At 42.6% G+C, this 13324-nt stretch overlaps 1 protein-coding gene across 5 annotated transcripts in view; it reads left to right on the top strand.

The window, feature by feature from the left end:
- The window catches only part of ATP13A2 (ATPase cation transporting 13A2), an 831233-nt gene extending 821327 nt beyond the window's left edge, over window positions 1-9906 (top strand). For all 5 annotated transcript variants that reach the window (XM_086921931.1, XM_086921933.1, XM_086921932.1 and 2 more), the window contains 2 exons: window positions 5292-5464; window positions 6327-9906. In XM_086921931.1, coding sequence (XP_086778057.1) covers window positions 5292-5464; window positions 6327-6479 — 326 coding nt within the window. In that variant the 3' untranslated portion in view covers window positions 6480-9906. The remainder of the gene's footprint in view (window positions 1-5291; window positions 5465-6326) is intronic.
- Window positions 9907-13324: the final 3418 nt, after the last annotated feature.

Here is a 13324-nt window from a genome sequence, read left to right as displayed (position 1 = left end):
GCAAATTGGAATTCGCAAAATGTTAATGCATTCCATGGGTCCAGGGGGGGGTCCAAAGGACCCCCCCCCTGCACCCCTGAAATGTATTTTAAAATGGATGTTTCACACACACATGTCCTAAGGACATGTGTGCCTGTAACATGACAGTGTTTAAAATGCTAATTTGAGCATTTTAAACTTTTTTCGCAAATTACCACGAGGTTCACCCTCGTGGTAATTTGCCCCCCCTAATTGCGAATTCGCAATTTTAAAATCAATCATGCATTGCTTTTCAGGAATCGCAAATTTGCGATTCCTTAGAAGCAATCGCATTTTTGGAAATCGCTAAAAATAGCGATTTTTCCAAAAATGATTGATGCACACTAAAAAGGTATTTAGGAATCGCAAACGGCCGATTTTACCGAATCGCACTGTTTGCAATTCCTAAATACCTTGATGCATGTGGCCGTTAGTTACGAAATGAGGTCAGTACGTCCTCTGCCTTCCCATGCATCTGTAAAAGAATGTGTGCCCTCCCTTAAGCACTTTAAGCCTTGCTGGTTCCTGCAAGTATACTTGACTCCCTAAAGCCTTGAATGGATCAATTAGCTTGCGTAGTTGCCAACTTCTATCCATTGTAGCCTTACTAAGATCCGATTTGACAAAAAAGGTAATCTCACCTACCGTAATTAGTAGATTGGGTCTTGCTTTTAAAGATACAGCCTGCCTTAGCAGATAATTCCCGAAGTGAATTAAAAATGGACAAGGGAATTTATTTTGTTTATTTCTCTGGGTTATTGGTAGCCTATGGACTCTCTGGAGCTGAGAATCCCAATGCCAGTCTGAGAGATCTGTAAAAGCCTGCTGGAATAGCCTTACCATAAATGCCCTCGGTCCCCCCCCCCCTCGCCCCCCTCTGGGATACCAAAAAGCCTAAGATTAGACCGCCTTTGTTGGTTTTCAAGATCCTCAACTTTTAACTGTAATGCTAAAAGCTTATCATCATGTTGGCTAACAACATTACTCATTCCTGCTGCCCCTTCCTCTATCTTAACCACTCGTTGTTGTAAATCCCCAATTTCCTGCGACATCCCGCCCATCTTTTCATCTATGTCCTGAAGTGAATTCTGCAGTTTGGTATTGTCCTCTCTCAGTTGTAAAAAATGTTCTTGCGCCTCCTTCCTATTATCTGGAGCTAGAGAAAGATGGCGGACTGAGGACGCCGCCGTGCAGTCGCAGCTGTGAGGAGCTCCCTACTCCCTGCTAATCCGACCCGTGATGAACACTGAAACTTGCTCTTGAAGAGGTTAATCGAGGCTATTCGAACCACACAATGCTTGTGGAAAGCTATGGAGGACGCCAAAACAACTTGAGAAGTAATTAAACATGAAAGGCACCAAACTGATTTAATACCCAAGGAGAAACATTGTCTGCCGATACTTATATAATGAACTTGTTACAAAATTAACACGAGTGCCGCTTTGTGGACGATTGAAAAATAAGGAACGAAAACCCGTACCGGAGCTGGAGGTTTATGCGTGTGCTGGTTGTGGCTGCTGCGGTGGTGCTTCCCGTTTGCTGCTGATTCTAGTCCGCGACTTTCGGCGGGTTGGAAGACGGGTGCTTCCGGATATATGCAGCGGCTGCTCCGGGCGTACTTTCTCCTCGCATGCTGTTTTATCCCACGGCTTGTAAGAGGATCCACATTCGGCTGGTCTGGTCTGGACCTGGGACGCTGGACGGAGGACAGAGGACCGTATTCAAAACGCCCAAGCGAACACGAACCTACCATCAAGTAAGTGCTCGCAAATGGCCCCTAAGGTATATCGCCGGGTAACTGGAGCCAACAAAACTAATGCTACGGCATTGGGGGCAGTGGATGCAGTGGAGACACTGAATACTCAGAGACTAAACATGGCGACACTGATGTCTAAAGTGGGTAAAGCTACCTCTGTTGCCTCTGTAACAGGGGCAGAAGAGGGTAACAATGTAACAGTCCCACCAGCACTGAGTAAAAAAGTACTTTGACCTCCCGTTCTGGTTATACCGGCTCTTGGGTCTGCGAATGGCCATGCTGATGAAGCAGGAGAGGTCCCTACTAACTTGCACCCTACGAACCATGTTAATAAAGGGGGAGACACCACAGTTATACCCTCGATTGTCCTGGAAGGGACGGCTACATCGGGAAATGGGGATGGGGACAGTGCGAGAGGAGGGATCAACTGCTCTGGGACGACTCTTTCTACCTGAACAACGGATATTCCCTCTCCTGCCTTAGTGACTGCCATAGACCCTCCTGCTTCTGATATATGTGAAACTAATCCCTCTAAGGAAAACCTACAAGTGGAAGAAATTGGAGAGAAAGAGGGTGAAGCCTCAAATGAGGAATATGAGGAAATGACTGAAACTGAAACTACCTCTTTATCAGATAATGCTGAACATTTTTCCGGCAAGAGAGAAAAGGCTAAGCCTAAATCAAAATCTAAGAACAAAATGAAAATGAAAAAAAAGGGAAAGTACTGGGTTTATCGAGCACATCTGTACCAATCTCAGGGCCAGCAGTAAAGAAATTACATCTTGTTGAGAAAAGCCCTCTCTGGAAGTGGATGCAAGCCAAGGGCTTGGTAAAGAGTATGACGCTCCGGCTCTCTGGTGTAAGCTCGCCAGAACAAGACATTATCCAAACACCTGTCATGCCTATAGAAGATACTTCGTCTGTAAGGGACATCCTTCAGGTGTCTGCCCCTGATATGAATACCACAACACTAAAAAACCCTGTAGGACTTGATCAACCGGCTAATATCCCGAAAGCGCTAGAAGTCCAAGGAAAGGATGGCATTCAGATGGACTTATCCGTTAAGAAACTCTCCCTTAACAACCCAATAGCGCTGGAGGAAGTGGCTGATAGTGTCTCTTCTGCTAGCCCAAGGCCATTAACAAGTCCGATAACTCCACTTGCTTTGTCAATTGATGATCTATCCAAAGGAGCGGACAACATTAGCATTGCTAGAATACTGGAAGATAAGTTGGAAAAAACGCCTTCCCCATTTGATACGATGCATAGATTCATATACATCTTTTCTTACCTGTAAATATTTTTTCATTATGTGAGAAAATGTGCTTCTCAACTGCTATTTAATCTGATTCAAGCAAGTGAATCATCTATAAAATATCCAATACTGTAGTAAGAAAATAAGTAACTTACTCGTATCTGTAGTTCTCCAGTATTGGAATCTTTCATAAATGCACATGCGACCCACTCTAATCCCCTGGGAAGCCCACCTTCTCTCTCAGTAGGTGTTTATTTACACTCTTGCTCTAAATTCTGATGGCCTGGGACTGCTCACAGGAATGTTCCAGAGGGTGGGGCAACCTGATTGGTTGAACCCTGATATGTTACTAAACTAAAGGGCCTATTGCCTCTCTATTCTATACCCGTCTTTTTTTTGCATTCCTAAGGTACCGTTGGACTCCCATCTTGACAATGGGGAATGATTAAAGCATGTTCATCTATGAAAAATTCCAATACTGGAGAACTACAGTTACAGGTAAGTAACTTATATTCTTTTACAGCAGGATGGTTGGGTTCCCATCCCATTCCACAGTTTTTTTGTATGCAAGCATGAAGGGTAAATTGTGCCAGTTAGAGGCTTTCAGCCTACCTTCTACAAGTAGCAGGTTCATCTAAGCTGTTCGGAAACCAGTTACCATGACTGACTGTGTGGATCACTGGGATAAGTTTGTCTTCTCATTCCAGACTCCCATATTAAGTCCTCTTGAGCTGGCCTGTCAGACTTCCTGCAATTTGCATTTTTCCTTGCTGAATAGGGCTTAACTGTTTCTACCAGGAAAGGATACTTATCTGCATTGTTTGCCTTTTTGGCCTGCGTGACCAACCACCTTTGTTCAGGTCCCTCTTAGTAGTGCGTTTCTTGAAAGGTTTTGCTGTACATATTTCCACTCCGGCTGTTGTGCAGTGAGACTTTTGAACATCATATGCTATGCTAATAATGGGTGTGCAATTTGCAATGAGAACTATGTACTAATTGCATTTCAAGTTGTCTATTCCGAAGGGTTTGTAGAACAACCTAGCTAATAAATATTATTTAGGTTGGTTGCTGTTTATGGCCCTCTGCAATCGAGTACCTGTGTAGCGATGGTGTCCTCTAAGGGACTTCAGACCTCCATCCCAGAGTTCTTAATCCCAAATGGGAAATATTTCTTTTTTTTAAAGATTGTGTTCTTTATAGGAGTATAAGCTATATTTGTTTGTGAAGACATGAGGGGGGTTCAGGCGTGGGCCAATGGATTGCTACCTGCTGCAATGGACAACTGCCTACTTGAGGCTGCCTGAAATGATTCCCAAAGGGAAAGCTATCTGTCAGGGACAGATTGCCCTTTGCAAATCAGTAACCACCTCTTTTAAGGTTTCTGTAACTTTTCAGTGGCTTTCCACCACAATTATGGTGACAAACCATTAATACGTATCATTCTAAATCACAACTAGGAGGGGGACACTCCTTTCATGATCCCTTCTACATGCAATTCAGAAAGTGTTATGAAACCTCTTTTGTACCTCAGAAAGGCGATTGCATGTCATAAAGAGTTTAGTGCATGGCCAAATATTATTTTGTGATTGCAACCCCTGTAATTTTGTAATTCATGGCGTATGCAACTGCATAATGTTTTCGTACATCTAGCCCTTTGTTCTTAATTTTATCATGGTATCCCCTTTTGAACAAGTCCACAGTTCAGTTTATCTGTGGACTTTCAAGACTATTTTCCTAGTTATGATTACTTTGGCCTACAGGTTCTCCAAGTTTCAGACCTTACTTTCCATTGAATGGCGTTTGCTCAGACAAGCTAGTCCTATATAAATGCTCCCCTTTTCTGCCAAAGGTGGTGTCAACTTCCACCTGGATCAGCCAATCACTCTTCCATCCTTCTTCCCCATCTTCAGCTTTTCAATGGAAGAGAAGCAGTTGCACATTACTATTGCCCTGAGGTCAGCCTTGTCATGCCTACTATGATGTTCATCACAGTTAAAACTTCCCTGCTAAGGCCACGTTGTGTGGTTTTGATTTGCACTTGTTACTCGGACTCTGCAGGTAACAGGGACTCAAATTGCATTCCGTTTCAGTACCTTCTCAGATATGCTTGCAAACAATGGAAGTTGACTTCACGAAAGTGTGTTTCTACTGGGAGGTTACTGGTGGGCTGTGATGGGACACCTTCCAACCATATCGTTTCTTCTTGTTCTGCTAAAAGGGGTAGACATATTAGATTTTCATCCTTTTCTCTTCCTCCCACAGTATTGTTCCTGGGTGCCCTCCTCTTCCTTGGAGCCTTGATGATTTGGCTTACACTCTACCCACCACAGTTCTTGGAAACCCTCTTGCAGCTGCACGTCATCAATGACATGAATTTCAAGATGGTGCTGCTGGGAATCGCAGGACTCAATTTCATCACTGCATTCCTCCTGGAGGTAAGGCTACTAGGAGATATTTATCTTCTGCTGACACCTCATGTCCTCTCGCTCTGCAGGCATACAAAATGATCTGAACAAAACAATGCATAGCATGCTCACTGGCACTGAATGCATTAAATTCTGCAGAATCATTACACAAGCATATATCCATTACAGACGAACCTGGCAGCTTCTTACACCACAACTTACCTAATAATAAAGAGCTATTCGTCTGCTGCAGATCTCGCCCTCTTCAACAGGGAAAAAACTAGTGCCACAGAATACGCCTGAAGAGTATAGATAAATTGAATACTGAAATATTTGCTCAGATACATAGAACTCTTCCACCATACCCATTGCTATCGAACATACACTCTGCCGCGAAGCATACAGTTTGCTTCTACAGAGATCACACTGTTCTGCAGAGCTGGCAGCAGCTGTTGGCCTACTGCAGAACTAGCCCACCTCTTAATAATTCACCTTATGCTGCTGATCATAAGGAGTGTTCCTACTTACCCTACAGCTCACAGAGTTAAGCCAAACACATTGACCGTGCACTTTACTGGTTCGGAGTTATGACTTTTGTACTAACAAGTTTTGCATTTTAATGATTGCTTGCGACATATCTTTTGAGGTGGTTTTAAATTGATTCACTGCAAGCCAGCCCCTTGGATGTGCAGGATAAGGTAAAATGTACTATTTGAGAACAAATATTCCAAGTTGTGGCGCAAGGGTACCACAGGAAAGTGGTTAAAAACAAAAGCAAAGTTCCCCTTCCTTACAGTTCAGCGTTGAGGAGATGTTAACCCCCTAATCTAGGCATAGCATTCTAGGGAGCAAACAGACATTTGGTCCTGAATGCTGTCTTTTTCTTTTTCAGACTGCCATTGACCATGGCGCCTTGAACTGTCTTCGTTCTCTTCGTGGCAAGCGGGAGTCCAAGAAGTCCTACAAGAGGCTTGAGAAAGAACTGTGCCAGCAGCAGTCCTGGCCACCCCTGAACGAGGTTCTGAGAGCCAATACCTATAGGTAGCAGGAACTACATCGGTTGTGCCTTTCCAATGCAAATACCCTTTCAAGGAGGAACTTCTTTTTGCTTCCATCTTCGTCGCACCTACTGGTGGAAAATGAGGGTGGATCGCAAATCCACATCTTTCTCCGCAGCTGGCAATATATTGCTGGACTCTCTCCAAATTTACTTTTTCCGGGGAACAGAAATATTCACTATTCATTATCCAGCACAAATATGTAGTTTACAGAGTGGAATATTTCACTACTAGTGTTTGTGCGTGGACCAACTGAAGGTATTGTTGATTATTAGAGAAGTGCTTGCCCCTTCCAGTGCCATGGAAAACATGCCTTGGTATAGCCCAGTGATCTCTCAGCTGAGCTTCAGTTTGAGGAAGGCACTTCGGAACGTTAAAACATCTGTTCACTACAGAAACATTATGTTTACAGCTGGGCCCTTGCACAGCAAGATTTGGGGAAGGGTAGTCTGCTGTCCTAGAATTCACGCAAACTGTGATTGGTCCTGATGACATTAGGGAATGCCACACCTGAATCCTGTAACAAAGGTGGGTATTCAGCTTAATGTGGTATCCAGGCCCACCACAATTGCCGAGTATACACTGGAAAATCGTGGTGTACTCTGTTGTGCACCTTATGCTACTTTTTAATTGTGTCACTTTTAAAATATTTTTGATCGTATATCAGTATGTCTATTTTAATTGGCAGACATAGCCACGTTTGCCATTTTTGATAAATAAATGGTCACATTTTGTGCAATGGTGCTGAAGCAGAAGATGACTATAAGATCTCCTCTTTTCTGAATTGTTCCCGTAGTAGTGTTTTGTGCGGAAGCACTTGATGCTAATATAAACCAAGGAAATTAATTTGTTTCAACCGACGCGCATCACATTGCATCTATGTATGCATGAATCCCTATATATACACTAAGGGTTCAAGTGATCAAAATCCTTTTATCTGACCCGTGATTCATATAAAAGGATGTTTACTTGTGCACGTCCCAAAACCTGAAACAAGCTGTATAACTTAAGGCCCAAGTCAGAAGGGTGGTGTGTATCAGGAATCATTTGGGTAGAATTAAATGGTATTTGCTTCTGCAAAGCAAGATGTTATGATGTCCACAGCTCAAGCTCCAGCTCTGTCTCTGACTCCTGGAACTGGGGTCCTGGGCCTGTAGCAAATGACCCTCAACTTAGCCTTGCTGCACCTGAACTGTTTTCGTGTCTGAGCCGTGGCAGGCAGAATGATATTAGTTGAGGGTCAGGTGCACTGAACAGAACTGAAATAACTACTGCCCTTTTTTTCAGAATGATGCTGCTTCTGGGTCTTTCATATGAGGCCTTGAAATACTAATGAGAATATCTCAATATACATGGAAACTTTCTATGGTATATGGAGATGGTGACTGAAGATACCGCTAACTTGTGGCCCGGAGCAAGTGATTTGGAGATCGTTAAATGTGTTGGCCTTGGTTGAAATAAAATTTGAATTGGAGGGCTTGAGCTGAAATTAATTTTATGCCCATCAACCTTTTGAAGTTTGGGTATTCTAAAGGTAAATTCGACAGGGAAAGTTGATAAACACAGAGGGTGCACAACACTAGCCTATATTCTTTTGGATGCCCATGGGCCTGTCTATTAACGATCCTATGCCTTTTTTTACACTTGTTGCTCTTACACCTTTCTCATGCTCCTGTGCTGGATCATGCTTCCCTGCATGACTGTTGCTTGTGGGTTGGTTTTGTTTTTTTGCAACTCATCTCTGCATCTTGTCTAATGTTCTTATGTGTTTTCTTTGCTCCTGGACCTATTTTCATTAGTCTCTGAGCCTGTCTCATTATATTTCTTGGCATTTGTTACGCTCTTGTATCAGTGTTGATCTCCTACTCTGTTGTCTGTATATGGCCTTTCGTCTAGCATCTTGATGCTTCTGCCTGTTTGTAACGCTCCTGTGCTTGTCTTGCTCTCCGCTGCTGGATTTTGCTACTGTGCCCGATTGCTGCAGGGTTTTTCTTCTGCTGGTCTGATAGTCTTGTACTCACAATCTCTTCGCTTGTCCATGGACTTACCTTATGATCCTGGTTGGTATAAACAACACTGTCCTCTGAAAACTTTCCCTAAATGTTGAGTTTTTTACTTACAGTGGAAAAGTATGCAATGGAGGTAGATAATCAGACTGATCACAGGGAGATTTGGTGTATTTGGGCCAAGTGTAATTATAGTCCACTATGTCTGGCAGCTTTCCTCAGCCCTGTTTCCTGCCTTATGAAAGCTAATTTGTAAAATGACTTTGGTGCCTTGATTACCGCAAAACCTAGTGGATCTCTGATCTTCACACCCCAGCAGTTTGTCTACTCTCCAAGAAAACCTTGATAAACAGAGTGACATGCACTCTGAGCTGTCCTGATCATAACCACCCCAAGTTTTGCAATCATGCACATATTTTCCTGCTAGGGTGTTGATTTGCCTTCCTCGTATTTTTTGCGAGTTCAACTGAACAGATTATTGCTGTCTACCTTTATGCTGTAGCACATGATAACGGTTACATTTCTGGCTCATAGAGACCATAGCATGGTCTTCCCGACCAGGAGGTGTTTCTGAAGTGTTGGCAGTGTAAGGCAGAGTCAGGCACGTATCAGTGTTTCATTCTGATTTGTCTACAACTCTTCTTGTTGGCAGAATGGAAGCAGGATCAACCGTTCTTATTCTTGTTTTTACAGGGAATATTTGTTTGAAATTGATATACCCTTAAACAAATGACTTCTGTGCTAGCACTGCAGGGGAATTGAGTAAAACCTGTGTTTGAACTGTAATACAAACCTTTGGCTGGTGCGCTTGTAGGTTGGTTGTTTGATAAAGGAGATATATTGGAATCTGCATGGACCATTTATGATATTTTCTTCTACAAGAGTTGCTATAACCTGAGCCTGCCGTCTTGAGCCACCACACAGAGTGATCATACTGGCACTGAAATGCCTTTGATCATTATGACTGGAACTCGATGATTTTACCAGCATGGGGGGCAGAAAAGGGAGTTTGGATCCCACTCCCCTCATCAGCGAGACACATTCTTCATAACCACTGTGATTGACCATGCTTAGAGGAGGGACCATTACAATTTTTCTTCACTAATGCCTAGAAATAATCTATAGCATCTTTAGGCCATCTTTTGCTTGAATAAATTCAAATTAAGTAAAAGATGGCGTAAAGATGCTATAGGTTTTTCTAGGGATTAGTGAAGAACATTTTAGGAATTATCAGTATTGGCATTTTTTCTTGATTTTTCTATATTAGGCTCAGCCTTACTGATTGGAGCCAGGACCCTTCATATGTTCTTTGATAGAGGAGAGACCAGCACGTGGACCATGGGAATATGGGTTTCGTTTTTTTATGAAATGTACTTAACAAATAAATAACTTATTTATGTACGGTAAATTGTGTCTGTTTTTCTTCACATGATGGATAAGATTGAGAAGGGTCACAGATTCACTGTCTGCAAGGTGTGTGCATTGCAGCTACTAAATCGTTTCTGTGAAAATAATTCTCAAACTTGGTAATGCATTTTTTCAGCATTTAATTCCATATTTCCGTACAGCAAATGGTTTGATTTCAGTAGTCGTATTGTTTAATAATTCGAAAACACTGGTTATGAGGGTGGCTACTGTTACAGATACCTTTATTTCCTTCTGTCCCCACTGCATATCAACATATTAAATTGTTCCCTGACAAGATGCCCATAGCAATCAGAAGGAGCAATGTCTATTGCAAGCATTGAAAACTATTTCCCTAGAAACCAGGAGGAACTTTTTCTGTAGTAATAAGGTATGAACTGATTTACAGTTACCAGTAGGGCAATATCCAAGCAGGCACAGAAATGCCCAGAACATCCAAAAGGGAAAAATGTTCCATGGCCGAAATTTACACCGTCTGCCCAGAAGCTCCGCCTCCGGGCCAGAATCTCCGCCTCTTAGCCGGAATCTTCGGCCCGAGTGTGGACGTAAAGTTAGTAGTCGTAAATCCATTCTGTGAATACCAAAAGTAGTAAGTTCATTCTGTGAATACCAAAAGTAGTAAGTGCATTCTGTGAATACCAAAAGTAGTAAGTTTAGGATTTTGTCTTAAATTAGTTATGTGAATCGGGCTCCAGGTCCTTAATAAAATTCAGATTTTCAGACCATTAGGGTTGGGGAAAATCTACATTTTATGTCAAGACCTTAGGCTAATCTTATTGCAAGTTTAAAGCATTTTTAATAGACATGAAGCAACATTTTCAACAGGTCTAAAATAAAACTTGCGGAAAACCATATCATTTGACCAATCAGCACATCTCAAAATATCATTCAAAGAAGCGCCTTGAAAAAAGCCTTGAAAAGCAGAATCTCCACAAACAGAATGTGCACCAAACAAACTAACATCTACATCAGACATTCTCATCACCTCTTTCACCCATCTTGCCAGAGTTGCAGATGATACACCCATGTGAGGTTTTCTGAAAGAAATTAGCAGCTGTTTAACATTAGACGCTATCTGAAGCGTTTTCCTTTTGTATTCTTTGACACAAAGAACAACACATAAATTCAGATAATCATCAAAGTAAGGATCAAAAATTGTTTGTGAATTCGTTTTGGTTCCATTATTTAGATAGAAACGTATACCCTCAGGAGAAAAAAATTCTATTTGAAATTTCTAATTCTCTTACATCGGATGCTCTTCTAAAATAAAATAAACACAAAAGGGTTTTGTTAACTTGTGAGATAGTTATTTAAGAGATAATGAGTCATTTGTAGCTAGGTTATCTAGATACCTCAAAACATTTGAAACGACCCACAGAGAGTTGTACCTAGATATCGGTGGTTTTGAAATCCTAACACTTCTTAATAATCTCTTAATCAACACATTATGACCGACTGAGTATCAATTAACCAGTGCATGACCAGCAGCACTTGCTGAACGATGTACATTGATAGCTCTGTAAGCTAGACCTTTGGCGACCAATTCTATCAAATAGTTGAGTATTTCTACTATATCCACTGAAATGGGATCAAAACTCCATCCCACGCACCAGCAAACCCATTTTTGCCAAGCCAATCTATACAGTTTATGTGTTCCTGGTGCCCAAGATTCCTTGATAAGATTTGATGCCTCCTCTGAAAGTCCTGGCACGTCCCATAAATTCCTGAAATTTTCAATGCCATCATTCTCAACTCCCCTTCCAACACCAGATTGTGTAACTCTCCTGTTGGGTCTAGTAAAATTTCCGGGAATACCGGAAACAGAACTGGGTAATCTACCAGCATTTCTAACAGCATAGGGTACCACACTTGAGACTTTCAAAGGGAAGTCACTAGAACTAGAGAAACCTTCCATTTGCGAACCATTGTAGCTACTCTAGTAATCATTGAAAAAGGAGGGAAGGCATATCCTTCCAGTACCCCCCAATCTTTTTTTTTTCTAAAGTTTTAAAACCTTTATTTTTTCTTGCACATTACAACGTTGGAGAATGTCATCACAATCGGATACATCTGTTATCACGTAACTGAATCTTAACCCAATAAGGTTCAAGAAATGCAAACAGCCCCCCTCCCGCCCAACCTCCAAACCAAACACCTTTCCCATCCTATAGTTGGAAGTGTAACAGTGCATTATAGGACGTAGCAACACATTTTACCAGGAATCAGAGTCTCTAATGTCCTTTGTTTGGAATGTCCGCACTTATATCCATGGGGCATAGAGGGTTACCATCACATACCCATGGTGACAGCGGGCTCCAGGTGCCCCCAGTCCATACCCCCCTCCCGTTCATCCCATCCAGACGTTATGTATCAAGGGCACTGACCATTACCGGAGTTAACTGAGGATGTTACTCTACCTCTGCCTCCGTAACTGCAGTAGTCTCTTCCGTTTCTCTGCCTCCCCCGTGTCAGACCCTTGTGCTAGCAGATATGCATTCAGAGGTCCCAAATATATTTTGGTCGTGATTTCAGGGTTAGCAGTTCAGCATAACAATTCAAATGTTCTTGCCACGGGGATACATCTTGTAGCCAATCTTTGGCCCCCAGCCTCTTCGCCATCTACCGGCTATGCGGCGCTTTGCAAGAAATAAACCCAATGCGAGATATTTTTTGTGTACCGTGCTTATATCTTGAAAAAGGCCCTGGAGAGCCACCTGTGGGACCAGCTATATCCTCACCCTAATCATGTTCGACAAGCCTTCAACAACCTGTGCCCAGTAGTCCCCCACCTGTGGGCATTGCCAAGCCAAATGAAGGAAATCTGCTCCTTCCATCCCACAACTTTCACATCTGTCATCCTTCCTCAGCTTGAACTTGTGTAGTTTGACTGGGGTATGGTATAATCTATGTAAAAATTTAAAATGGATAAGACGTGGCCGACTATTAGCAGTGACTGCCTCCGTCTGCGTGCAACTGAACTCCCATTGCTCACCAGTAAGCGGGGTCTCTAGATCCGTATCCCACTCCTTCCGAGCCCGTGGGAGCAGGGAAGGTGGTGCAACCTGTAGGTGTTTATACAGCAGAGACGTGACATGCCTAAGGGCATTGGTTTGCAATAATGCATGTAAAGGTGGAAGTGTAATCGGTTCTGCGGGGAATGCCGGGGTCGCTGCCTTAATGCTTTGCCTGAGTCTTATATACATGACCAGGACCATAGTAGAAGGTGTGTGTGTACCAAAAAATTGGTCCCTGGTGCGGAACTGTCCCTCCACATATAGGTCCCCCCAAGTGCTATAGTGTAAACAAGTAAGCAACCTTTTGCAAATCCCCTTGTATGTGATCCATAGTAGAGGATGGCATAATAACGGCATCCTAGGGAAGTACATCATGGAGGTCTCTAG

Source organism: Lissotriton vulgaris, chromosome 5 (genome assembly GCF_964263255.1).
Source record: "Lissotriton vulgaris chromosome 5, aLisVul1.2, whole genome shotgun sequence".
NCBI lineage: Eukaryota > Metazoa > Chordata > Amphibia > Caudata > Salamandridae > Lissotriton > Lissotriton vulgaris.
The sequence above is the reverse complement of the archived record's forward strand: the minus strand, read 5'-3'. Positions and strand labels throughout refer to the sequence as shown.